Source organism: Callithrix jacchus, chromosome 18, assembly GCF_049354715.1.
Source record: "Callithrix jacchus isolate 240 chromosome 18, calJac240_pri, whole genome shotgun sequence".
Taxonomy (NCBI): Eukaryota; Metazoa; Chordata; class Mammalia; order Primates; family Cebidae; genus Callithrix; species Callithrix jacchus.
In genome coordinates this window covers 28052782-28080725 of record NC_133519.1, presented here as the reverse complement: position 1 = coordinate 28080725, position 27944 = coordinate 28052782, and the positions used below count along the sequence as shown (strand labels likewise).

Here is a 27944-nt window from a genome sequence, read left to right as displayed (position 1 = left end):
TGGGACCGAATGTCCCCAGTCTGCTATTCCTGCTCCCACTTCAGAACCCGGCTATTCACAAACGAGATGATGGAGGAAGGAGGAGGGAAGTCAGAAGAGCTTCTGTCTCTGAGGGTCTCTGCTCATTTCTCTCTGTGCTAAAGGCATTTTCTCATTTTAAAAGCAGTAGGCAGTGAGTCCCAGACTGCTTGAAACAGGAAAAAGAGAAAGAAACTTTGTAAATGCACGTTTGAACCCCAAGACCCAGCTCCTGGCCAGGAGACAGGCAAACTCTTTTAATATCCTTATTCTGGATCCACTGGAATGGAAATAGCCTCCAGTATTTTTAGCTGCTGTGTAATCAAAGTGAAAAAGAAGAAGGAAATGTATATATTTTTCTTTCCAAGTTAGAGTAAGAGAAGGAATTGTTCATTACCTTTTAACGGAGTCCCTGCTGGGTAGGGAGGAAAACAGGCAGGAGTCTCTGTTGGCTCCTCCTCTGGCCTAGACAGGATTTAAACCCAGGGAGGGAAGCCAAGGAGAGACGAGAACCAGGGACGACCAGCAAGTACCAAGATCTACAGTGGGAGGAGACCAGCTGACAGGAGCGGCAGCATTGGAACAGGCGCCCTGCAGCCTCCCGGGTAAGAGTGCTAGCTGCCCAAGCTTTACTTACTGGAGCGGGGAAGGTGGCCAGTGCAGGTGAGATCAAAACTGGAGGCTCCGGTGCCTCAGATCTCGACCCCGAAAATCGGGCAGTGTAGTCTCCTGTCACCTCCATGAAGAGTTAAAATGAATTGGGAAGTACCTCCCCAGGACCTGCGTACTGCCTCCTTAGTATTATACTCCAGTCCCAGACAGGGCTAAGCATAGCTATCTTCTTACCCCGCCAGACCAGACGTGGTCTTTTGTATAAAATGTTTCCTTTAAGATGTTTCTTCTCAACTATTTTTCTTTTTTAACTTCTTTGCAGCATCAAAGCTTTCTCTCTCTCTTTTAATTGGATAGGTTGGTATCTGTTACATTTCATTATTCTTTTAAATCCCAAAACAGAACTTTAAACATTATTCGTTTAAATCCTAAAACATAATTTGTTTAATTATGATTAATTTAGTTATGATTAGGAAGCTATGATAACTCCCCTTTTTCCTGCATTTTGTGTGAATCAGTTAAGGGGATGTTTGCAAATGTATTTGAACAGCTTTGAAGTACATCCAGACGTTTAATTTTAAAGGTTTTAATTATTATTTGTTAAGATGACATCTTCTTTCCAAATCCCCATATCTCAAAGAAAACATTTCAAGACATCTCAAAAAATGATGTGGTTAAACTAGTTTTTGGAGGTCTTTTTTTTTTTTTTTTTTTAGACAGAGTCTTGCTCTGTCGCCAGGCTGGAGTGCAGTGGCGTGATCTTGGCTCACTGCAACCTCCACCTCCTGGGTTCAAGCAATTCTCCTGCCTCAGCCTCCCAGGTAGCCGGGACTACAGGTGCACACCCCTATGCCCAGCTAATTTTTTTTGTATTTTTAGTAGAGACGGGCTTTCACCATGTTGTCCAGGATGGTCTCGATTTCTTGACCTCGTGATTCACCTGCCTCAGGCTCCTGAAGTGCTGGGATAACAGGCGTGAGCCACCGCGCCCGGCCAGAGGTCTTACTTTTTACTTATTTATTAATTTTTGTGTTTGGGAGAGATCTGGGGGAAGGACAGAGAAAGAATGAATGAGAACAGGCAGGGCTTCAGGGCTTCACGTAAAAGAATGAAACCTGAGTTGCTTATGTAAGCATTAAAGAGAAAAAAAGAACAAGTTCCAACATGAGAGTAATAAACTACCCACATCTGGACATAGGTTAGCCACAGTGCCTAAAATCCACTGGTTCTTGGAAAAGCTGAGGAGTCACCACGGCATCAGGTGACACTTTGCTTGGTTAGAACTATACATTGGTAGCGGGCGTGGAAACAATCAGTGCTTCTTGACATTCTGACATTTGTTGCAGCCTCAGAATCAAGGTGACAGTGTCAGACACAGGAAGAAATACAGTATCAACACTGATAACATTTTTCCTGAAGAGAAGGGAAGAAGGCACCTGGCGTTCTTTCATATTCTAAGTCCTGCTATGTCCCCAAGTTTGTGGGCTGCAGCTGACTCCCGATGGAGAGAAAATAGAACAAATGATTTCAAACCATCCTGTGGCTTCTAGTTTTCCAGTCCAGTGCTGCTCTGTGGTTTGAAATGTAGGGTAGGCCGAGCTCTGTTTCTGAGAAGATGCCTGAGGAAATTGTGCCCAAGCCCAGTGGAAACTTTTGTCCATTCACTGCTCATTCCAGAGGCTTGGCTCCTATAGGATCTGAATACAGACATGAGATCATGGTTTAGGTCCTGTAGCAGCATCTGGAGCCACCAGTCTGTGAGCTGAGGATGCTAAGATCTCAGGCCTGATCACTAGATGGACAGGGGCTTTGCTGCTTTCACCACAATGGACTCACTGCTGATGCGGCCCAGTCACCATCTGAATCTGTACCTAGCGAATGTGGGTGGAACAGCGCAAACGCTCTCCTCCTTGCTAGAAGGCTAGAACTTTAAAGTTACTTCAATACATAAAAAATTATGTGTTAACTAAAGAAAGAAATTGCAGAGTTTTTTGTTTGTTTGTTTTGTTTTGTTTTAATCTGATACCCCTCACACCCATGGGGATTAGGGCTAATTGTATACAAAGTAATACTTAGCCATTGTGAGGACTGACTCTTTGGCTGAATATGGGAGAAGAAGGCTCCTGAATTTAGGTCCTCTGTCTTTTTTATCTTGTCATCGTGCATGAGCTTGGTCCCACAAAAGCTAAAGGAAGTTCTTTCTATGAGAAAGTGATTCATCCTCTGGGGGGTAAATGAACATCTTCGCCTGATGTTCAAGAGGAGATTTTAAAGTGCTTTTCACAGATGCATAGAAAATGGTAGCTACCATGATCATCACCCATTTGAGCGTTTGCAAGACAGATTAAGAGTCAGTTGTCAAAACAAAACAAAATGAGCCCGTGGCCACCCCTAAAAAAGTGACTGAGTGCTGAGGCTGGGTCAGAGAACCATTCTTGATCTTTTCTAGTCTCAGGTGGGTGGTCAGACTTGATGGGGCGACTCTCCAGGAAAAGGATTCTAGCACGGCGGTGTGGGGGTCACCTTCAAGGACTTCCTGGGCACTCCCCGGGTGTCCCACAGAACTAGGAGAATGAGAGAACAGAGTGATGCCCAGAATGTGACCATACTAAGCCCTATCACATAAAATCAAACTTTCATTCTTGTCCACACCTAGCTGTCTTGTATCCTCTATGCAATGCTTGCATAGAGGAGTAAAATAGAAATAAAAACTTTGTATGTACTTGCTTCTACTGGAGTTTAACCTAGGAGAGACAGACCTCCTTGTACATCCATGCTCTTGCATGCTCTCCTTCTCTGAAGGAGGGAGAGATACAGAGATGAAATCGGTCACCTAAGCCTCCAGTTCAAGGTGAGTTGAGCCAGGGTAGATGCCTCAGCCAGTTGAGAACTTGCTGTCCTGGGACAGGTTAGTTGGGGAGTACAGGGAAGACCCCTAAGTCACCCAGGGCCCAAGATGTAGATCATTAGCAAAATATGCCCAAGAGAGTTAAGGAAGGAGTGACAAGTTTGCCAGTGACACTTGTGGCATTGATGCATCCCTAGCTACTCATCTCCCTCATTTTCCTTCAAAGTATAATGATATCTACCCTGTCATTTGTGGACAGAATATCTTCGTAAGTGACTCTGCTGGAAATCCACGATGATAGGCTTTCTCTAAAACCCAAAGCAGTGCTTTCATTTCCCTGTGGTTAACTGGCGAGGCAGGATGAGATAAGGGAACCAGAGAAAGCCCTGAATTTAAGTATAAAGGTCTGTAACAGTGGCTAGAAATTGGCTCCCTCTCTTCTTTGGTATAAGTAGCATTTTTTTTTCCTTACCCAGGGTGTGTATCCTTCTTTGGGGAAAACGAGGTGACACAGAGACATCCACCCCTGGGGTCTGACAGGACCATCAGGATTCAGGGGCCATCCTCCTCCCTTGGCCAAGGCTTGGTTGCCATCTGCCCCTGCAGACAGAAGTCTCTGTACCCTTTGGTGTTTCCTAGGAAGGGAATTCTCCAGCTTCTAGTGAGAAGCGACTGGGACTTAACCTCCCTGTGGAGGAAACACAAGTCATGTTCCCAAGGGATCATCCTTGGCACCTCTCAGAGAAAGTACAGGCATAGGATTTAGTTATCTATGTATTAATTTTTAACTGAAAACCCAATATGCCTTGGATTTCTTTTATTTTCAGGAAAAACCCTCTCTTAAAAATGTGGCAGAAAGGAAGACATTTGGTGTTTTTTGTCTTTTATTTTGTATAAAATAAAAAACATGACTTAGAGAGAGAAAGAACACACACACAGACAGTGGACAGACCTGGTGTGTGATCCCAGCTCTGCTGCTTACTAGCTGTGTGTCCTTGGGCAAATTACTTAAATTCTCTGAGCACCTGTCACAAAGAATGATAGCAACTACTCCCAGGATTTTGAGGATTAAATGAGGATAATTTTTATAGCATTTGGCACAATGTCCATTATCTAATAAGCACAGACACACACACACACACACACACACACACACATCCAGTGGCTATTACTATTTATTTCACAGAATATTACCTTGGCAGGATTGTGCTATGAGGCTGGGGATACAGAGGGAATCAACACAGACATGGCCACTGTCGTCTCTGAGCTCAAAGGGATGCCTGCGCTAGGAACATGCATACAGATTTGGCGGCTGTCAATATTTGGCTAGAAATGAAAGCCACAGGGGTAGATGCAGATACCAAGAGAGAACACAGCAGAAGCTTAGAGCCCTGCAACATCTGAAGGCAGAAGTAGCGGGGACCATCCATGCAGCCCATGGTCAGTTGTGTGCCCCTCAAAGAGCCTTTCTGGTAAAAGCAATACAAGGCAGCATTTGTTCCTGAGTCTTACTGTATCTCTGCCTCCCACCTTCCCACACCATCCAACACCCCTCCTGCAGTCAGAATTAAAGACATGATTAGCCTCTGTAAGACAATGATTCCTGGGGACAACCGATTTCCTGTGGTTCCTGCATACACATTTCCTGCGTGTAAATGCCCTTCACTTCATACATCTGTGCAGAATTTATCCCACTTTCCATGGGAAAATACCCCTCAGTAGAATAATCCTCCTTATTTGGAAATGTATCATCCTGTGTTTTGCTTGGGAAAATCTGCTGCCCTCTCTGCCCCCTCCCCACCCTCGCGGAGCTCAGCCTGTGGTTTGCTGTGCACACGGAAAGAGTTGATGAAGTCATCCTTCTCTTCTTCTGTGAAACAAGGAGTCTCTCTCCTGCCACGTGTTGGTGGGAGAGCCAGCAGCCTTCTCTTCCTGCTCGTTACACTTGACAGAGTGTTAGGTTGAGGATTTCCCTTGCTCTCATCTTCTTTCGAGCAATCATCCTACCCAGGAAAATCTGAGCGCAACTTGTGGAACCTGAGACGCAGTAATTAGTGAGGACATCTTGTTACAAATCAGAAGGACAGGCAACACCCAGGGCTCCAACAGGGGCTTCTGGGGCTTCTCATATTCCAGGCTACAAAAACAAACACTGTAGACCTGGGATCTGGGCAGCCTTGCTGTGGTTTATGGCAAGAGTCCATGGCTTTTTTTTTTTTTTTTTTTTTTTTTTGCGTTCGTTGAGAACTTCTTCAGCAAACCATCTGCACTCCATTTATGTCTCAGGCTGGGAGTGGGGGCTGGGATGGAAGGCATGGGCAGAGAAGTCTGCTTTTTTAGCTCTCTTTTTGCCCAGGAAGAAGATTTTGGACAGTGAAAATTCATATGCTGTCATGACCACAGTAGGTGCTTCAGAGCTCAATATGCATCGTTACTGGGAATGGCAGAAGTGCACTGGGGTTAATGGCTCCATTGCTGGACACTGTGCACCTGGGGTTGCATCTGTGGCTGTGGGCTCATCAATTGCATAATCAGGGCACATTGTTCAATGCCACTGAGTTTCCGTTCCTATCCTGGGGATCAAGTGGAGAAGAGTGTGTGACTTTTATCTTTGGGCTGAATGTCTAAGGATGCCCATTGTGTGAAATATCATTATTATTATTATTTATTCTATTCACTGTTTTTTGAGACAGAGTCTCGCTCTGTCATCCAGGCTGGAGTGCAATGGTGTGATCTCGGCTCGCTGTAACCTTCACTTCCTGAGTTCAAGCGATTCTCCTGCCTCAGCATCCTGAGTAGCTGGGATTACTGGCATGTGCCACCACGCCCTGTTAATTTTTGTATTTTTAGTAGAGATGGGGTTTAACCATGTTGTCCAGGCTCATCTTGAACTCTTGACTTCGTGATCCACCCGCCTTGGCCTCCCAAAATGCTGGGATTTCAGGCGTGAGCCACTGTGCCTGGTGGAAATATCATTACACCTCCACCTATACCTGCCTTCCAAGTCATATTCCTGGCTCTCCCACTCTCCCAATCCTCTGACAAAAATCTCAAGCGGATTCCAGGCTTTTCTGGTGGATTTTGGTCTCGGAAGAGAATTGCTTTTGTGAAGGGAAGTCCATTTCAGTTTTGAGCCTCAGTCTTTCATCCAGGCCACATCTTTTCTTCTTGCTCAGCTCAGGCCTGATGCTGGAACCTGCAGAGAAGCCGGAGGGAAGAGGTCTGGTGCTTTCCTCCCTCCACTTCTCTCCCCAGTATGCATGGCTCGGCTTGCTCTCCCCAATGTGCAGGGTGCTTCTGGCTTCACCAGGTTGCTGCTGCCTGGGGCAAGGTGGGGGCTAGGAAGGAAGGGAAAGGGCACTTTTTTTTTTTTAACTGGGGCTGTGGTGGTTCCCTCTGGTACTGGATACTCTTGTTATGGCGAATGTTTCCAGTGTGGGCCACCCCTCTTTTGGGGGGAGCTTCTGTGGGATCTTTAGATATTCTCCTTCCTACCCACTGGGTCTGTCCTCCTGTAGTGGCCCCCTGGGGCAGCATACTCCTGCTAAGCAGTGGATCTACTCAGCTCAGGGCCTCAACTGCCCTCTTGGCAGCTCCAACGTGCCTCATTTCTGTGACATCAACTTGTCCTCACCATAGTCTGAGGTGCAGGCCTCTCCCACTGCGGCCTCCTTCCTCTGTCTGCCATGCAGGCTGTTCCAGCCAAGCTACCACCTTTGAATTCTTCCAGGCTAGAATCAGGCACTGGTCTCTTTGCTTGCCACTCACCCTCCATTCACCTTGACCCCACCCCCAGGCCCGCTAAACCTTCAGCAGCACACTCTCTTTGAGATGTGTGGGCATGACCGGGTGCTATGGCTCATGCCTGCAATCCTAGCACTTTGGGGAGCTGAGGTGGACAAATTACTTGAGCCCAGGAGATTGAGACTAGATTGGGCAACATGGTGAAACCCCATCTCTACAGAAAACTACAAAAATTAGCCAGGCACGGTGGCATGCACCGGTAGTCCCGACTACTCAGGAGGCTGAGGTGGGAGGAGCACTGGAGCCCAGGAGGTGGAGGTTGCAGTGAGCTGTGATTGCGCCAATGCACTCCAGCCTGGTGACAGAATGGGGCCCTGCCTCCAAAAAAAAAAAAAACAAAGAGAGAAAAAGAAATGTGCAGGCACTCATTACCCAGGGTTCAATTCCCAAGACAAGAAGAAGTGTCCACTGACAATTCCATTCCATCTGCCAGGTGTTGAGACCAGTGCCTGAAATGCAGTTAGTGCTCAGAAGTGAGCTCTTACTATTAACAAGACATGCTTTTGGTGATAGTAAGAGCCACGAAGAGTGGGCGGGCAAAGGAGTAACATGAAGGAAAACTCTTCATCGGCACCATTCTGTTTTGTTCACAGTGGTGGCACATCCCTTGAGTACCACATGTATAATGGATGAAACCATTGCATAGGGACATATATCTAACTGTGCTCATTTGTCCTCTGTATCAGAATGCCATACTGGCACAGAGCAAGCATAGGCTTGCAATCAGATGGGTCTGTGTTTGAATCCTGGCTCTGCCACTTCTTAGCTTGGCAACCCCTGGCCAAGGACTTTACCTCTCAGGTCTGGTTTCCTCACCTTTTGAGTGAGGAGAGGAACACTGCCCTTACATGACAGCTCTGAGGATTCATTATGAGGATGAATGCACCAGCCAATGCTAGCACATAGCAGCAACTCAGTAAATAACGTTTAACATTTGATACTATTGTGATTCTTCTTCTTTTATTCTGCCAGGGTTCTTCATCTCCTGTTTCTTCTACTTCCTGACACTAAATAAATGATGACTACTAAGAGTTAAACATTTTACATATTACTAGAATTTAGCTTACTGGCTGGAAATATTTATTCCTTTTCTGATCAATATAGGGGAAAGATGCCTTTCAACCTAGGCATTATTATTATTATTATTTGAGATGGAGTCTCTCTCTGTTGCCCAGGCTGGAGTGCAGTGGTGCAATCTCAGCTCACTGCAGCCTCCACCTCTCAGGTTTGAGCGATTCTCCTGCCTCAGCCTCCCACGTAGCTGGGATACCAGGCATATGCCACTGTGCCTGGCTAATTTTTATGTTTTTAGTAGAGATGAGGTTTCGCCATGTTGGCCAGACTGGTCTTGAACTCCTGGCCTCAAGTGATCCACCCGCCTCATCCTCCCAAAGTGTTGGGATTACAGGCATGAACCACCATGCTTGGCCGGCATTATTCTCTATAATAAAAAGATGAGGAAGAAAAGGAAGTCGTCTTCAGTAGTTGACTGAAAACAAAGTAAACCTCAATATATTGACTGAGCCCTGATCACGTGTCAGACATGATGCTCACTGCTGTCTACATCCAAGAGGGGTGGCACACTGTCATTCCCACGTTACAGACGAGGAGGTGGAGAGGCTCGGGATGAGACGCACTCTTGGGCCTGCACGTCCTAGGGCCTGTCTGAGGTGCCTTTCCATCATATTCCAACTGTCTTTCACCAAGGGCAGGGAGAGCCTGGGTTTAAGCAAAACACAGATTACAGGAAAGGACTGTGTTTCCTGACTTCAAACTTTGGCATAAATCATTGCAGGTCTTGGGCTGGTTACAGAAACCCATTGTCAAGAGACAGCTCTGCAGATCAGTTTCAAGGTAACTGTGATGTAAGCCCAACTGGGATATGTCTTGTGACTGAGGTTCTTGTGAGCAAAATGTGAGGTGAAAGCTGGGTCTTTTGTGGTCTGTCCTGCCTCGGCTTGTTAGTGTGCAAAGAACGGGCCATCCCAGATAGGGGCTGCGGGCACAGGGGAAATGGCGGGAGAGGAGTCATTCTGCTCAGTGACAGTGGTGAAGACACGACCTCCTGGTGAGGGAGGAGGCAGAACTTAACCGCCTGCCCCATCTCGGGTTGCCTGGCTTGACTGAGAAACAGTGACCAAACCTCTCAGTATGCGTGACTGTGCTCCTGGCACAGAAGGGCACCAAGATAAATCACTCCAGGGTCCTATCCTTGAGAGGCTCATAGCCTAGTGGGGAGACAAGCTGTATACAAGAGTAACTGTACCACAAGGTCAATGCTCAAGAGACCAGCAGGGAGGGACGGGTCCATTTCTCTGAACGCTTAGCAGAAGCGAGGCTAGTCTCCAGCTGGGTGAGGCAGGGGGCAGCAGGAGAGCACTTGGTGAAACAGGTAATTTTATTGGAAATTCTTATATTTTACTGGTTTATAAGTGGGTGTCGTGAGCAGGATCCTGGCCCTGCAGTCAGCGGATTTGGGTCTGAGTACAGGTTCTGCCCTTCTTGACTATGGGACTTAGGGCAACTTGCTCAGTTTCCTCATCTGTGCCAAGCAGCATGGCGTTGTGGGGATGAGCATGGACTCTGGGGTCAGATTGCCTGGGTTCAAATCCTGCCACTCTGAGCTGGGTGCCAGTTGGCAAGTAATTTAAAGTAGTAGTGCTCAGATTCCCCATCTATAAATTGGGGTAATCATAGTATATTCCACAAAGAACTGTGAGAATGGACTGAGTTAATAGGTGTGAAACACTTAGCGCATTTAGATTAGTGTCTGTCACATAGCAAGCGCTCCGTGTGCAGCTCTTACTGTTGATATTCTTAAGAGGGAGGATGATATTAGCGTCGCTGTAAAGGCCCAGGAGTAGGGGGTCAAAGCATGGCACACAGTAGGCTGTCAACACGAGACAGCTGCTCTTCGTCTTCTTAATAAGTGCAGGTGAGCCTAGAATGAGAGGTGAAGAGAAGGGCATCTTGGTCAGTGTGAACAGTAGGCGAAGACAGGAGGCAGGAATATGCCATCTGTGAGGCGGACAGAAAGTAATCTGGCTTGGATCCTTGGGAGAAATGGAATGCGTTCTTTCTGTTGGTTTCTCGGATTCCTGTGGGCTCTTAGAATCTGGAAAAAAGGCCAGCTTCCCTCAGTATATCTCCATGGCTTTCTTCTACAATGTTTCTGAATACAGGTATCCCGGAGGGTCTGCTCCCGGTCTTTCTAAGGATGAGTCTCCAGGAGATGTTCTGCTTCCCCTTGGGGCTCCTGCTTGGCTCTGTGCTCTTGGTGGCTTCTGCCCCGGCCACTCTGGAGCTTCCCGGCTGCAGCAACAAGGAACAACAGGTCACTGTCAGCCACACCTACAAGATCAATGTGCCTAAGTCTGCCCTGGTTCAGATGGAGGCTGACCCTCAGCCCCTCAGTGACGATGGGACTTCGCTCTTGGCCCTGGGGGAGGCCAGGGAGGAACAGAACATCATCTTCAGACACAACATCCGCCTTCAGACGCCACAGAAGGACTGTGAATTGGCAACCAGTGTCCAGGACCTCCTGGCCCGTGTGAAGAAGCTGGAGGAAGAGATGATGGAGATGAAGAAGCAGTGTAGTGCCCAGCGCTGCTGCCAGGGAGCTACTGGTGAGATCATCACTTGGTATTCATTCAACAAACATTTGATGAGCACCTGTTATGTGCCAGGGGTTCCATTAGCCTCATGAGCACTTTGTGACTCTGGTGTGCTCCTGCTTTTCACTCTGAGTTTCCTCTAGCGGGCCCATCCCTGCTATTTATTCATTAGTACTAGCTTCAGGGGGCATCTGGAATCTGAGCAGGGAGGGACCAGTTGCTTTTGCAGAGAGGCTAGACTCCTGGGCAATTGCTTCCAGATGGGAATGCTTCCAGGGGCTGTCATACCTGTGAATCTAAGCTCTACTCAGAGGGGAAGCAATGGGATACGCAGCAAAGATAGGGCCTTGGAGCTAGACAGGAGAGGTTACAAATCCCAGTTCTACCACTTTGTAGCTGTGTGACTTTGGGTAAATCCCTCATGTTTCCTCAACTGTCCAATAAGGATAATTCTGCCCATTAGTATAGTTCTGAGAACTAGAGACAATGTGTAGAAGATTCCTGGCCCTTAGTGGAATTTACAAATCAGCAAATTATCATTATTTTAAATAATCACAATTGTAATTGTAAATTGTAAAATAATTACAATGTAATTTTATAAATAATGAAGGTTCTCTCGCCACCCAACCCTTGTCACTTTTAAACATACACTGGCCAGGCTGACCCAATGGTAATAAGTGGTACTTTGGCATGAGATTTCACGCCTGAAGGAATTGCTGTGGTTAAGAGCACCTTAACCATCCGATCCAGATCCAGAACTCAGCACCAGGGACACTGCCATGGATAAGCAGCATGGACTTGCCTCTGAGGAGCCCCCACTTTGGAAGCGTTTTTAGGAAGTGAAGAAGGTGTTCTGAGAAGCAGAAGCCGGGCCAGAGAAGAGATGACACTGACCGGTCCGCCCTCCAGCTGCCTCTTGCTGTGTAGGGTCAAAGAGGGGAGCCTGGTTAAATCCCATCTCCATAGTACCCACAGTTGAGACTAGGCTATTTTGTAGCTTCTGCAGTTTCATTTTTCCAGGCTTCCATCTGGGTTCATTTCACAAGGTCCCAGCCTTGCTAGTTCCAGCCAACTCCAACCTGCCTGGACCTCACTTTTACCCCAGGAGTCCTGCTCTGCGATGTCAGCTGGCCAGGGTGGCGCACTTAAGGCCCCTCCATAGGAAGGCACTAAATAATGACCACTGTGTAGAGGGGAAGGAAGCAGCAGAATTCACATGGAAAGGGAAAGGGAAGAAGGGTGGGTCCTGCAGCCTTTTCAGGCAGAGAAAGGAGATGTTTGCAGATGTCACAGATTAGAGAGCCTAGCCTGGAAAGGGCCAACACCTTTTCTCCCTTGCAGAGCTCCACGGTCCTCCAAAAAAGAGCTGTGCAAGACCCAGAAATCACCAGCCCCACTCTTAAGGGTCTGCTGATTTCTGGGTTTTGCATGGCTGATCTCAAAGGAAGGAGATCTCCACACACAGCCCCTCAACCCAGCCTACTGTTTTTTTCTCTCCCTTCCAGATCTGAGGCACCACTGCAGCGGCCATGGGACCTTCTCCCTGGAGACCTGCAGTTGCCACTGCCAGGAGGGCTGGGAGGGCACCACCTGTGAGCAGCAGGCCTGCCCCTGGGCATGCAGCGGCCACGGGCGCTGCGTGGACGGGCACTGCCTGTGCCACGAGCCCTACGTGGGCGCCGACTGCGGCTATCCTCCCTGCCCTGAGAACTGCAGCGGGCACGGCGAGTGCGTGCGCGGCGTATGCCAGTGCCACGAGGACTTCACGTCGGAGGACTGCAGCGAGCGGCGCTGTCCCGGCGACTGCAGCGGCCACGGCTTCTGCGACACGGGCGAGTGCTACTGCGAGGAGGGCTTTGCAGGCCTGGACTGTGCCCAGGGTGAGAGCAGAGATGTGCCCTCGGGCCGCCGGACTCTTCTTTCCAATGCACTATTAAACTGTCAATTCCACATTGTCCTCTTTGGGGGTCTCTTCCTTTAGCCTACGCCAGATTGCTGAGCCCCAACCCCAGTGCTTCTGATTCTGCGATGGGGCCTAAAAATTTGCATTTCTAACAAGTTCCCAGGTGATGCAGATGCTGATTTGAGGGCCGACTTTGAAAACCAGTGGTCTGGTGATCTGATGGTTGGCTGTGTGTGCACGTGTGTGGTGAGGGAGTCAGTGGGATAATAAATTCTGGGGGTCTGGAGTGAGCCTTACACAGGTCTGCATCTGCACACCCACCTTTACAGTGCTCAGGGAATTCATAGGCTCTGGATCGCCTCCCTTGCTCACCCTCTCTGCCCTGTTCCTGTTCTGCCTGCAGTGGTCGTCCCACAGGGCCTGCAGCTGCTCAAGAGCACGGAGGATTCCCTGTTGGTGAGCTGGGAGCCCTCCAGCCAGGTGGACCACTACCTCCTCAGCTACTACCCCCTGGGGAAGGAGATCTCTGGGAAGCAGATCCAGGTGCCCAAGGAGCAGCACAGCTACGAGATTCTCAATTTGCTGCCTGGAACCAAGTACGTAGTCACCCTGCGTAACGTCAAGAAAGAAGTTTCTAGCAGCCCACAGCATCTACTTGCCACCACAGGTGAGGAAGCCACCCGATGCCCCAGAGTTCCCAGGAGAGGCCCCCATTCCAAATGTTTTATTTCACTATTCCCATAAATACCTGTCAGGCAGTTGCTTTGATTTGGGGTTTGAAAAACACAACTGCCACAGTCCTAGGTTCTGAAGAGTTCCAGTTCTCTCTCTTCTTCCTTTGCCCTCTGATTCCTGAGTCCTTTAAGCCAGTGAAGACCTGCTACATGGTGGCTCATGGGTCCCCCCCATCCCTGAGATTCGTAGGGTCTGCACCCTCTCATAAGCAGTCAAAGGGTAAACCTGCAACCCCAGTCCCTCACTGAACCCCCAAGGCCATTAAGAAAGTCCAACTAAGTATGGGTAAGAGGCTGCGAAAGCCACCTGTGTCAGATTCATCTTGGGGGGAAAAACAGGACACAAATGGGGTAATCAAAAAAGTTTAACTTACAGGTTGTTCACAGAGGTGTGGGTAGGGGTTGGACGGTGAAACCCTCAGACCTGCATCAGTGAGGATACACTCCTGCCTGAAGGGGCGAGGCATGGACCTTGGTACTTGGACCCAGAGAGAGCTGTAGAAAAGAGCTGCCTGGTGGGGGTGTTTTGGTAAAGGGATGCAGGCAGTCCACCGTGTCTCCACAGAATTCTCTCTCCTGCCCTCTGATCTGCTGGTGATTCCTGCTAGCTGAACCCAGAAGCCAGAGGGTCAGGGAAACAGGCTGACTCAGTTCACAGAGATCACAGCCTGGGATACAGAACAAGATGGAGGATGGTGGAGGCTTGATCTGGAGAAACAGAGTCTCCTGTGAACCAAAATATTTAGAAGGATAAGCATCGCTGCTTACTCTTTAAACATTCTTGTTTTCTCATGAAAATTCTTAAAGCCACTTAGATCTTCAAGGATTTGGAGAGACATCATTGGCTGAGTCTTTCCTTCAGGCAGTATATGTTTATTGAGCACCTACCACGTGTCAAGCACTGTTCTTGGTGCGATAAAAATTCACTGCCTCCATCCTGCCCTGAACTTCTAGGGAAAGATCTAGGAAGGTCCAGATGGACTAGACTTTGGCATGCAGCTGTCTTTGCAGAGACATCAAGCTGCCTGTCCTTTTTGGTGGTGGGAATAGATCGGAGGTAGGGATGGGTCAGTGTTGGAAAGGGCTGTGAGAGACTTGGCCATCATGAGGGCACCATTTGTGATTGCTTCGTCAGTGCCCTCAGGCTAACGACCCCCAGGAGCACCCCTGTAGTAGAACAATTTGGGTGTCTTGATTGTTCTAGCATGGGTGACTGCACATTCCGTGGGACTATGTGGGTGTCTCAGTAATCTGTACTGCCTCTGGTACAGATAACACTGTCCAAAGCCTCCCAGTACAGCCTGTAGCTGTCTGAGCTCTGGCCTGAGTGGTTTGGGTGGCTGGCCTGAGACGTACAGTTTGGGCTTAACCAAAGTCAGTGTGGACAAGGAGGCTGCATGGCCTCTGATGGGATGGGGAGGTGGAAGCTTTCCTGAAAGACAGTCTGCCCATGGAATATGTGAAAACCAGCAGCGTAGTTGCTGCTTTGGTAGCTCAAAGACGCCTGCTGAGAACTATGACCTGAGGCTGAAGCCAGCTCTTGAGACATCAAGAAAGGGAGCTGACTTGATAACCAGCAGCCCGTCCAGAACCTCAGAAACTCTGCTCTTCACCGCTTTCCTTACCTCTCTCACCCCTGCCCTAGACCATGCTGTGCTTGGCACTGCCTGGGTGACAGATGAGACTGAAAACTCCCTCGACGTGGAATGGGAAAACCCCTCGACCGAGGTGGACTACTACAAGCTGCGATACGGGCCCATGACGGGGCAGGAGGTAGCTGAGGTCACTGTGCCCAAGAGCAGCGACCCCAAGAGTCGATATGACATCACTGGTAAGAGCCATCACTGGGGTGTGAGATGTTTGCTGTGGGTGCAGTGGGGGGGGGGGAACAGTGTGTGCAGAGGGCACTGGCATCCGCACTGCTCAAGTGTGCACAGAGTTCAGGGGCCTTAGGAATCACACTTGAACCTGATCCTTGAATCTCCCAGATGTGAGTCCACCTGGGAGGCCTGTAGACTCTGCCCAAGCATTCCAGAGCTCAATCTCAGAGAACCTTTTAACAGATTATATTTGTGAGGTGTTCAAGTCAGCAAACTCTCTTGAAGACCCTGTCTGTGTCTCAGAATGGATTTGATGGTGTATAGATACTCCTTTTGGAAGAACTTGTGTATTTGGGTGTTGGGGGCAGGAGGGGAGAGGGAGAGGCAGAGAGAGAGAGACAGAGGCAGAGAGAGAGAGACAGAGGCAGAGAGAGAGAGAGAGAGGCAGAGAGAGAGGCAGAGAGAGAGAGAGAGGCAGAGAGAGAGAGAGAGGCAGAGAGAGAGAGAGAGGCAGAGAGAGAGAGAGACAGAGGCAGAGAGAGAGAGAGACAGAGGCAGAGAGAGAGAGGCAGAGAGAGAGAGACAGAGGCAGAGAGACAGAGGCAGAGAGAGAGAGGCAGAGAGAGAGAGGCAGAGAGAGAGAGAGGCAGAGAGAAAGAGGCAGAGAGAGAGAGAGGCAGAGAGAGAGAGAGAGAGGCAGAGAGAGAGAGAGAGGCAGAGAGAGAGACAGAGGCAGAGAGAGAGAGACAGAGGCAGAGAGAGAGAGGCAGAGAGAGAGAGGCAGAGAGAGAGAGGCAGAGAGAAAGAGGCAGAGAGAGAGAGAGGCAGAGAGAGAGAGACAGAGGCAGAGAGAGAGAGAGAGACAGAGGCAGAGAGAGAGAGAGGCAGAGAGAGAGAGAGGCAGAGAGAGGGAGGGAGGAAGGTGGATGCACAGAAGGGGTTGTGTTGGGGGGCTTAGAGGCAGGCAGGGTGCAGTGAGTAGGGGTGGCTCCCTACCTCAGATTTCTGAGCTAATGCTGCCAAGGGCTGGGGCTCAGATGACTGCTAAGGAAACAAGGCTGCAGGGATGGATCAAGTTTGGCAGTGCTTGAAGTTTGTACAATTCCAGGGCCCTCTTTAAGAAAAGTAATACACAATCATCAATATCCACTCAGGTACAAGGCCTTGGAATGGGCCCAGGAAAGCGTGGGGCTAATTAGCTTCACGGCAAATTCTCTCCTGGAGCCTTGTTCTGCCATCCGCTCCTTGAGTTCCATCTTGACAGGACATCTTGGGGTTCTCAGTGTTTATGGAGTGAAGAATGAGGGTGTGTGTCTCACACAAGCTGCCGTTTGTCTGCATTTTACCACCGGAGTCTGAACATTGGTGCCACAAGGAACAATAATTCTAGTTGCTTCTACCGAGAAAAAACTTTTTTTAAAAAAGGGCTGGGCACAGTGGCTCACGCCCATGGTCCCAGCTACTTGAGAGGCTGAGGCAAGAGGATCCCTTGAGCCCAGGAGGTTGAGGCTCTAGTGAACCATGATTGCACCACTGCACGCTAGCCTGAGCAACACAGTGAGACCCTGTCTCTAATACCTAAATAAATAAATAGGAAAAATGTAGGCTAAATATTACAAGGAGAAGGAGAGAAGCTTTGGAAGGAAAAGGATTGCTGGGAACAGGAACACATTCGGGGCGATAAAGTTGGGAAGTAAGTTCAGGTGGCCCAGTGAAGAAGTGGAGAACACCTGAAATGCATTTCAATCGGCTTCATCTCATCTGCTCCGACAACACCCAACTCCCATCCCCAACCGATAGGCCCCCTCAGTGACACCTCACGTTCCAATGCTCCTTCGGGGCTTTATTTGCCTGCAGATACGGATTCATCTTTGCAGAAGGAAGCATAACCCCTCATCTTTCCCTCACGGGAGAAATCCTGGGGAGGAGCAGTGCTGGGAAGAGGGGTCTGGAGCCTGCACTCACATCCCACGCTGCCTGCTTGTTTCCAGGTCTGCACCCGGGGACGGAGTATAAGATCACGGTGGTGCCCATGCGAGGAGAACTGGAGGGCAAGCCCATTCTCCTGAATGGCAGAACAGGTAAGAGCTACTTGAATGCACTGTGGACATTTAATGTTTGCATTCTGACATTTTCTTGGCTGACTCCTCTGGATAAGAATTCTGGGATTTGCATGTAGAGAGAGTCTATCCCTTTATGTATTACATCTATTTTTGGGCAGGAAAAGGGAAGCAAATTTTTCCTGTTTCAAATTTTTCTTGCCATTGTAAATCTCCCTCAGGGTCTTGGAGTTAAGGGACAAGACCATGTCTGACACCCTCTTGCTTATTTCAATAGCTTCCATCACTGCGTTGTTTTTAAGGCATTTATCATCTAAGACATAGGCACAGAGCTCCTTATTCCCTAAAGACAAGTGATCTTTAATTTTCTTCATGCCACACCTGTGTTTGTTCCTCATGACCACACTCAAGCAGATGTCTCGAAAATGTCAGAAGATATTTAAAACTCTCACACGGGAGTAGAGATATGTTGTCATCTGTGTACTGAGGAAAATACATAATGATAAAAGGTTACAAATCAGCCACATTTGACAATACATTTGTAACTTGTTGATCGGAACAGAATTTGAAAACATGGTCGGCACACATGTGAGACATCCTAAGTAACTTTCAGTTTTTAAACAATGCTTGAGCCCATATTGGATTGTGAATTTCCTCGTTAGCTCTGTGCTCCTGCCTTCCCCATGCTGGAAACCCGTGATCTCCCCGGTGCCACTGGGGGAGAGCAGTCCTTGGAGCCAGTAAAGGAGTCTTTGAGTTCTGAGTCTTCCTTGAAAAGTTTTTTAGTTCTTTCCAATTCAGTCCTGGAAATAGCTGGTTATGGTGTGAGAATAAGGGATGAGATGTGAGAACTGGATTCGCTATTTCAGCTGCTTAACAGATAGCTTATTTGGAGTATGACAGAGTGAGAGTTGGGCGATTATAAAGGAGACAATGGAACTTAATTTACAGGCTAGACAATGTAGACTTGTACAGTCCGTCAGAATAGTGGGCTAGTGACGCATTTTAACAAGCTGGAAAACAGTAAGTACTTCCTGTTTCCAGTGGGATTCCCTGTAGCTGTGAATTAATTGAGAGCTTATTAAGTGCCAGGCATTATAAGCACTAAGCACTTTTTATGAATATCTCATTTAGTTCTCACAGCAATCCTATGAAGTAGATATCATTATTTCTATGCCATATATAAGAAAACTGGAGAAGTGAAGCTCAAGATTGCCCAGCCAGGAAAGGACAGAGGTGGGATTTGAACCCAAGATACCCAAGTCTAAGCCTTGGGCTTAGCTACTGTAAACTAAAAAGTATCAGAGATAAGCCTTAATCCACTTAGAAGTTTATTTTGCCAAGATGAAGGATGTGCCTGGGAGAAAGAAACATGGAGTCACAGAAACAATCCGTGGTCTGTGCCTTTCTCCAAAGATGATTTTGAAGGTTGAAGGCTTCAATATTAACGGGAAAAGTGGGCTGGAGAGGAAATAGGGAGGGTATGATGATTCCCATGATACAAGAGAAAAGGAGCAGGTGGGGGGTAGTCAATCATGTGTTCAGCAAATTTGCACTTTTCGTAGGTTAAGGTGAACATGGAGTAGCTACCTGTGGCGATATTTAACCTTTTATCTGTAGCCTGTGTAGGAACAAAAGGAAAGGTAGCTTCTTGTGAAACTCAGCTTTCAGCTTTATTTTTTCCTTTTGGCAGAGTGAATTTGGGTCCTTAGTTTCTAATTTTCCTTTCACACTGCAAAGCTAAAGGGCTTCTCACTTTTACCCTCCTGTAAGAGATAAACACTTTTTCTTCTCTTACACAGTCAACACGACATAGAACATTTCACCTCTGGAAGTGATTTTACCCCATACACCAGGCAGTTTTCCATCAGACACCAACAGGGTGTACTATAATTCAATTCATGTCCGCCACTCTCTCCCTGGAAATAGCATCAGATCCCACAAGTTGAGGGCCCAGTCCCACGAGACTTTCCTCACTTCAGATGCCTGTCACAGTCCCCAGGTTATGACCTGTACTTCTGACCAATTGGCTCTAAATTGGGGGTTCATATGACTCCCCCCTCAGGTGCCATTAATTTGCTAGAGCGGCTTACAGAACGCAGGGAGAACACCTGACTTACATTTACCTATTTGTTACACTCAAGAATATTACAAAGATCCAGCTGAAGAACCAGATGGAAGAGATGCATAGGTCAAGGTGTGTGCTTCCACAGCCTCTGTGGGTGTGCCACCCTCCCCGAACCCCCACAGCCAGGAAGCTCTCTCAACCCAGTCCTTTTGGGTTTTCATGGAGACCTCATTATAGAGGAATGGTTGATTATATCATTGGCCACAGGTGATTAACTCAACATTTAGCAACCATTAGCACCTCTCTCCCTCCCTTGTTAGGGGGATGGGCAGGTGGGGCGGGAATTTCCAATCCTCTAATCATAAAGTTGGTTCCCTGGCAAGCCCCCCCTTTCTGAGGCTATCCAGCAGCACCCCCCTACAGCAGTCACCTCATTAACATGCAAAAAGACACCTCACTTTGGAGATTCCAAGGGTTTTACAAGCTGTGTGCCGGGAATCAGGCAACCCAGACCAAACGTGTTTCTTGTCATAGATCATAATATTACACTCCCATCCTTCTTGCCCATTATTTCTAGTTAATTTTCATACTGTTTGCTTCCCAACTGAAAAATTTTCTATGATTCCTCACTGACTGAGGAGGCGGCATACGCTTTTATCTTGGCCTCAGTGGCCTGTCCAGTCGGGGCTGTTGTTATTCTCATAACTTCCCCAGGGAAAGCCTTCTCATAGCCAGACTGTTCTTGGGGTTCCCTAACAGAAGGCTTATCTCTGCAAGTGGGTTTCTGTTGTTACTTCAGCTTAAAAAACCCTTGCTGTTATTTTTAGCTACAAATTAATTCAATTCATGAAACATTGCGGGATGTATCTGGGCCAAAGAGACCTGGTTCCTTTAGAAACTTCCAGAGCTGATAAGCCGTGGTCCTTATCCTTCAGGGGATCACAGCAATAATATGACATGTCCTTCCAGGCTGCCCTCAGACCGTTTCTCTACTGCAGCCTTCAATGACTGCATCGAATGTCAGCCAGCTTTGCCTCTGAGGTCCGAGAGCATTTACTCACATATGGCTTTGAATTGCTAGTTAGCCTTCCACGGATAGTGGGATGTTACTACTCAAAAGTGTTTTTGTTGTCAATTATATCCTAAAGCCAGGATAGAATATTTTATTGGATTGCAAATAAATTTCTGTCATGTGTTTTGCCAGCATAAAAAAGAAAAAGCCCCTGTAATTTATAGGGTCAGGAAACACTCTTAAACCTGGCTAGACTGTTAATTAATTCAAGGGAAAAGAAAAATTTGTTTTCTCCAAACGTTTTGCATCCCACCGGGTGGAAAAGGGTGCTGGAACTTAAGAACACCCTAAGCACGTGCAGGGAGGAAAGGATACCGCTCAGGTGTTTTCCATTTAATAAGGCACCAGTGGAACTAATACCACGACAGGGAAATGGTTGGCTGAAATTCCGCACCCTGTTATAGGTAACACTCAAAGTGCGCTGGAACACCTTCTAGAGAGGCCGGGCTTCAGAAGCAGGTCAGCTTCAAGAGCAGCAAGCATATACCAGGCCAGTGTCTCTGGGGCTGGGGTAGGGGAATGTCCCTGGACCTCTGCATCATACCCTGAAAGCTATGCTTCCCATCGAATGACAAGAAAGGGAGGCTACTGAGAGGTGACATCATTCTTCTGTCCTCCATCTGTAAAATGGAGAGTTGGACTAAATGAGTTTAAAGTCCTTTCTCTTGTTTTTCTTACAATGATGGTTTTCTTTTAATATCTTTGCTTTACTCTGGTGTGTATAAAACAAAGCATGCTTGCTTTGTTGTAATTTCACAAACTCCTATGCACCGCGGAGCTTATGACCTAGCATGTCACTTGTCATCAACTTTCTGATAACTTTCCTCCTTAGACAATGCTGTGAAATAGCAGTTTTGCTCTTCTTAATATCTTTTTCTCTTTTTACTGATTTCCAAACACAATGCTCCATTTGAAATGGCTTAACCCCTAAAACTTTCCTTTGGAAACACCTTCATGTCCTAGGCTGAGCTCCTGTTACCGTTCAGAACTCCTGCCTCACACACAGCCACCAATACACACATTCAGCGTCCGGACAACAATGATCTCTATCATTTGCATGGCCACTGTATTCTACTGGGCTTCTGTGTACTGTGAGGGTTTGTAAATATTATCTCTGGTCCTTATAATATTAATAGGATTGCAAGCATTATTATTTCCATTTTACAGATGAGAACGTTGAGGTCTACAAAGCTTAGGAGACTCAGGGTGAGCTAGTGAAGAGTTAGCTGGCAATTAAACTCAGGTTCACCTGAAATCAAAATTGATAACCTTTCTAGAAGCAAAGCTAGAGGACAACAGGAAGAAGGGTTGACCTCTCTGAGTGCATTTTTCTACAAATGGTGGCTTTCGGATAATTTTGTTGCCCCATGGAAATACATGAGAGGAGGTCTGTGTAAACAAGACCACTTAGGTACCATAGTCCCAAGGCACCCCTTCCATGCACCCACCTTCAAATCAGTGACGCAGATCCTGTCTCCGTGTCTTCCCCCAAGCTCGTTTCTCATCAGTTTTACATCCCGTCTTCTCCTGCACCAATGGGGAGATTCACAGGTGGACATTATTAGTGGAGAAACCTGTTTGTACTGCCTGTGACTTTGTGCTGGAGTGTGGGCATGGGCTGTTGGGTGTTACAGCCTAGACTGAAGACAGCCATTCCCTACCCAACCCTGTGGCGAATTCTTGTTATAAAGTGGAATAAGCCTTCCTGATGTGAATGGAGCTTCTAATTAACCTCTTCCATATACTGTGTTCAGGTTTTGCAAATTAGATCTCTTTGAAGTGAAGCACACCTTTATTCTAACATATGTACTCACAGGTGAGTCCCACCTATCCAGTTTTACAAACCTTACCTTACATCTCTCTGACCTCGAATGGCCCTGGAAAAGGTCCCACCTACTAGTGTCCAGCAGTTGGGAAGTTCTAGCCTGGGGAGGATGTCGGGGCCGGGGTGGGGAGAGCCTGTCTTGTAGAGGCTACAGCTGTGGCTCCTCTGTGATTTAGTCAGCTGCTACAGCTGCTGAAAGGCTTCCTCACATGGAAAAGCCATTTCATAATCCCCACATCCCTCTTCGGCAGAGAGAGAGGTTTTAGTCCTGCAACGCTGGCCTCTTTCAGCAATGTGGCCTGTCGTGGAAGTACCATCTCTGAGGCCTTCCTCCCATTCCCGTATCTCTCCATCTGATCCTCATCCTGGGAATGGTCAAGGAGAACAAGCTCTGTGAAGAGGCCCTTCTGAGTTGAGTTGCTGTGGTTAGGGAACTGAGAGAACGGGGAAGGCAGGGGGCTGAGAGCCGTGACTGGCACTGTGAGCTTGGAGAAGTCACATCTCCTTTCTGAGCTTAACCCTTCAGATCTCCTATAACCCTGGGCATAATATGATTCAGTTTTACCTTTCTACTCTTAATATTCAAGATGCTGTTTCCTGATTCTTCTTTATCTCGAGTGCTCTGGGGCTCTTAGGGGGGAAAGGAGCTACAGGGCTCGCTGCTGGTTCCTCCCACCCATGTGGATGTCTTGAATCTTTATTGTATTTATTTATTTGTTTGATACAGAGTCTTGCTATGTCACCTGGGTTGGATTGTAGTGTGTGATCTTGGCTCACTGCAAACTCTGACGTCCAGGTTCAAGCCATTCTTGTGCCTCAACCTCCCGAGCAGCTGGGATTACAGGTGTTCACCACCAAGCCCTGCTAATTTTTTGTATTTTTAGTAGAGACTGGGTTGGTGAGGCTGGTCTCGAACTCCCGGCCTCAAGTGCTTGACCTCCTTGACCTCCCAAAGTGCTGGAATTACAGGTAGGAGCTGTTGTGCCTGGCTGTGATATATCTTTCAAAACACACAGGCAGCACCAAGCCCACAAAGCCACAGCCCTCTCTTCTGTGGATCCCAGAAGCAGTGGTAGCAAGCACTAATCTGGGGCAGGAAGATGGGGTGGGAGGCACTGCTGGGACCTGGGGTTGTACAGATACGGATTTTTAGAGAAGGTGAGGGCCATGAACTTCAAGAGCAGGACTGCCAGGGTGATCTTGCTCGCTTCATCCTGCATCCCACTCTGTCACTAATTTCCCCAGATTGATTTACTGTTTCTGGATGGCTCTTGTCATTTCCTCCCCATCACATGCAGAATCATGTCTTACACAGAAAGATGGGGAGAGAGTTCTATCCTCACACTCTTCCCTAGAGTGTCCTCTTAGAGCCTGCTGGAGCCTCCAGAGGCCCTGGCTGTTGGGTCAGATGGTGGGTGCCTGCATCCTACTTGTCTGCCCTGTCATTCCTGGAGGCCCACAAGTGGCAGACTATTGTGAGACTATTGTCTCCAAGCTCACAGTGCCAGTCACAGTGAGACTATTGTCCCACAAGGCAATAGTTCAAGACCATTTTCTCTCCCTAGAGAAATTGCCTATTACTACTGCTGGATTTCAGGTCACAGTAACCTTTCAGATCGCACTTTCTTTTATTTATAATTTATTATTATTACTAGTTTCAAAGGAAAATGCTATTGATGGTGCTGCTTAGGACACAGAGGTATAAAGTGGAAACATACAGTCTTTGTTTAGATAGGAATGGGTTCAAATCTTGGCTCTACCACTTCATGTATCCGCAAGCAAACTCTTGGGCCTCTTCCTCTTCCCCACTCCCTACTGCAAACCCTTCCCTCCCTCAGATACCCCTGTCTCTATAAATGGCCACTCCATTTTTCAAATTACTCAGGCCCCAAGCCAACAAATCATTCATTGTATCCCATATTGAAGCCATCAGCAGATTAAGATAGCTTTACCTTTGAAAGCTCTTCAAAGCCAGCCTTCCCCATGACCCTCATCACTGCTGCAGTTGCCTGCACCCCTGCCATCTTGCATACACATCACTGAAGCAGCCGCCTAGGTGACCTTCATTCCTGGTTTGCTAGAATCAGCATTCTCCCCACAGTCAGATCAGGTCATTCTTGTTTTCAAAGCCCCACAGACTTCTCATCTCACTCAGTGTAAAAGACAATGTCACTACAATGGCCTTCAAGGCCATCCACAGTCCACTGTCCCTCTCACATCACTGGCATCCCCTCCAGCTGCTTGACTTAACTCTGTCTAGATGCGTTGGCCTCCCTGCTGTTCCTGGATACATGTAGCAGGGCCTTGGGTTAGCAGGGATGTGTGTGAAAAAAAAACGAGGGATTTTCTAAGGTCATGGGCTCAGGCTATGTTCTTGGGAAGCACAGTGTCTAGGACATAGCTGGCATATTCTGGGTTAGTTCTTTTTGAATATAAACTCCATGTTGGCGGAACTTCTCACTGTTCTGCTCATTGATAACTCCTGAATGTCATTACATTCCCTGGCATGTAATGGATGCTCAGTGATGTTATGTTGAATGAATGAACTGAGTTTTGGAGTTTTGTATTTGAAAAGAGAAAGACAGGAGCATGTGTAGCTATAAGTGCCAGGTCTGGAAACTGTAATTTGGAAGGAATGAATAGGGGAGGTGGTGATGTTTTGATTTCAAGAGAACTAGGAAGGGGGATGATGACCCTTCTTGAATACTTGCTGGTTGGTCTCCTGGAAGGAAAATTAGATATATTCTCTCTGTCCACCTGGGGTAAACGGTTGGAAGGAGTTACACTGGAAGGAGTTTTCTCTAATATGTTCAGAGGTCTGAAAATGGAATGGATTGTGTTGTCTATCAGTGAGTCCTTTTTCGGTATAGGGTTCAAGCAGAAGCCAGTTGTCCATCTGTCACTGATGACTGAGAGAGCCCCTTGCATTGTGTAGACTATTGAACTAGGTCACCCAGGTGAACTAGATCTTTAACAATCTATGATCTTGACCAACCAACCGGTTCCTCTGATTTTTCTTTCTCATGTATTTTTTATGAAGAAATTGACAGTCCAACCAATGTCATCACCGATCGAGTGACTGAAAACACAGCAACGGTCTCCTGGGACCCAGTGCAGGCTGTCATAGACAAGTATGTAGTGCGCTACACTTCTGCTGATGGGGACACCGAGGAAATGGCAGTGCACAAGGACGAGAGCAGCACTGTCCTGACAGGCCTGAAGCCAGGAGAGGCATACAAGGTCTACGTGTGGGCTGAAAGGGGCAACCAGGGGAGCAAGAAAGCTGACACCAATGCCCTCACAGGTAATGGAAGGACGGGAGCATAAATAGGCTTCCTCATGGCAGGGAGAAGGTTGATCTTTGAATCAGGAGGTCATTGCTCACCTGGGATCAGCTCTTTTGTTTGCAGGAGTGGGGAGGAGGGTTGCAAAGCAATTTTGATTTTCATAATTATAATTTTTTTCCTTTTTAACATCAAACAAAAGAGAACAGCTTTTTCACTTGTTACAGAAGGTCACACTTATTTATTCTGTATGCAACCCCCTCAGAATAGGGTAACACTTTCTAATTTTCATTTTTTAGATGTGAAAACTCAAAACATTGGGCTGACAGTGAATTTGAATGCTTATCTCAGTTTGCAGTGGCTGTACAGGCACTTTGCATATAATCTGGAGCTCTCTTTTAGACCGTGGAAATGGTTTGCATCCTGAGTCAACATTCACTAAACGGACCAATTCTTCCTTTAAGCTTTCAGAAACCACGAGGGTTCTCATACTTCACCCAGTCATTCTGCTCAGGTTGTGCCTGCAGGGGTCCTGGGACTATACTGGGACATAGCCCGGCAGTTCTTTCTGCTTAAATCCTCCTCTGGTGCTTCTCTGAATTTCGAGCAGCCTGATCCTGGAGCGCCTGAGGTTCTGAAACACCTGGCAGGAAATCAGAGGGAAAGGCTTCGCTTATTGTTTGCATTCTGTTCTGGACAGTCACTGAGTACAGAGACTCTCGGAGAAGCAGAGGGGTGGTTAGGAATACGGTTTCAGAAGCTTGACTGTCCAGGTTTTAACCCCAGCTCTGCCATTGACTGACTGAGTGGCTTTGGGCAAGTTACTTTACTTCCCTTCCTGTTTCTTATCTGTAAAATGAGGGCATATGAGTATCTCCATCACAGCATTGTTGGGAAGGTTCCATGAGTTAATTTATATAAAGTACCTAAAACATAGTGAGTGTGGCATAAATGAGAGCAATGAGTTTTTAGAAAGTTAGTCAGTATTTAGCCCTTGAAAGATTTTGTGGTGCACAGCCTCCTGGATCCATGTGGGCCTCCAGAGTTGACCTCTCCTTCAGGGGAGCAGAGAAGATGTGGACAGTAAGGATGGTGATATCTAAATCTGTTCCACATACAGGCCTGTCACTCTTGGCAAGTGGTCCTGTGCAGATATGAAATGCAGGTGCTATCACAAAAAGTACAACTTTTTTGCTGTTGTTGTTGAGATGGAGTCTTGCTCTGTCACCCAGGCTGGAGTGCAATGGCATGATCTTGGCTCACCACAACCTCTGCCTTCCGGGTTCAAGTGATTCTCCTGCCTCAGCCTCCTGAGTAGCTGGGATTACAGGCATGCATCACTGCACCTGGCTAATTGTTTATATTTTTAGTAGAGATGGGGTTTCACCATGTTGGCCAGGCTGGTCTTGAACTCTTGACCTCAGGTAATCCGCCTGCCTTGGCCTCCCAAAGTGCTGGGGTTGCAGGCCTTGGCCACTGGGCCCAGCCAGTACAGCCTTTTTTGAGGATGTAGTTTCTGAAAAAGGATAATAAAGACATGCTAACCATACACACAATTGCTTGGATTTTTTACTCTCTAAAGATGTACATTTTGAGGAGAAAGTGCTATTTCCTGCCTCAAATGCCATTAATAACAACTTATATTTAAGTATCTGCTGTGCAATATCTCACTTAGTATTCACCATGACCTATGAGGTAGGTACTGGTATTTCTCTCTTAGAGTTGAGGAGACAGACACTTAAATTACACAGCTTGTCCAAAGTTAGCCACCAGGAAACGGTGAAGCCCAGGTTGTAACCCAGTTTAATCACAGAGAAACCCAGACAGGTTCTACAAGTGTGATTCCTTTTATTAGCCCAGACCTCTGACACTATCAATTAAACAGTCTCCTGATTCCTCGGCCACAGACATAATGTTTTATATGGAAAGAACTAATGGCTCTACTTCTAGGATATTTTTCTTCTCAAAGAACATATTAGAACAGATGCAGAGGTTTATTAACTATAATTGCTTTCAAGTATAAAAAGTCAGGAACTAGAAGAATATATTATATAAATCCAGGCTAAAGGAGAAATTTGAATGTGAAGACCAATTCTTTTTATCCCAAAGCAACTTACAGGAAAAGTTTATTGAGTTAATCAAGATGCCGGCTTTGTCTAAAAACTCTACTTCTCATTAAATGTTATTAGCTTATTACTGGAATTTCAGATCATTTGCTTAATTAGACCTTTACATTAACTCTATCACTGACGTATTACAGACTCTGGCATTTGTCGAGGTTA

General features: G+C 47.2%; 1 protein-coding gene across 2 annotated transcripts in view; it reads left to right on the top strand.

The window, feature by feature from the left end:
* The first annotated feature begins 520 nt into the window (after window positions 1-520).
* The window catches only part of TNN (tenascin N), a 67897-nt gene continuing 40473 nt past the window's right edge, over window positions 521-27944 (top strand). Inside the window, exons 1-8 of one of the 2 annotated variants that reach the window (XM_035279594.3) lie at window positions 521-623; window positions 9078-9136; window positions 10465-10908; window positions 12402-12776; window positions 13203-13466; window positions 15179-15364; window positions 17345-17434; window positions 25419-25682. In XM_035279594.3, the coding sequence (XP_035135485.3) occupies window positions 10500-10908; window positions 12402-12776; window positions 13203-13466; window positions 15179-15364; window positions 17345-17434; window positions 25419-25682 (1588 nt within the window). In that variant the 5' untranslated portion in view covers window positions 521-623; window positions 9078-9136; window positions 10465-10499. The remainder of the gene's footprint in view (window positions 624-9077; window positions 9137-10464; window positions 10909-12401; window positions 12777-13202; window positions 13467-15178; window positions 15365-17344; window positions 17435-25418; window positions 25683-27944) is intronic. The other variant, XM_035279593.3, reaches the window with a different exon arrangement.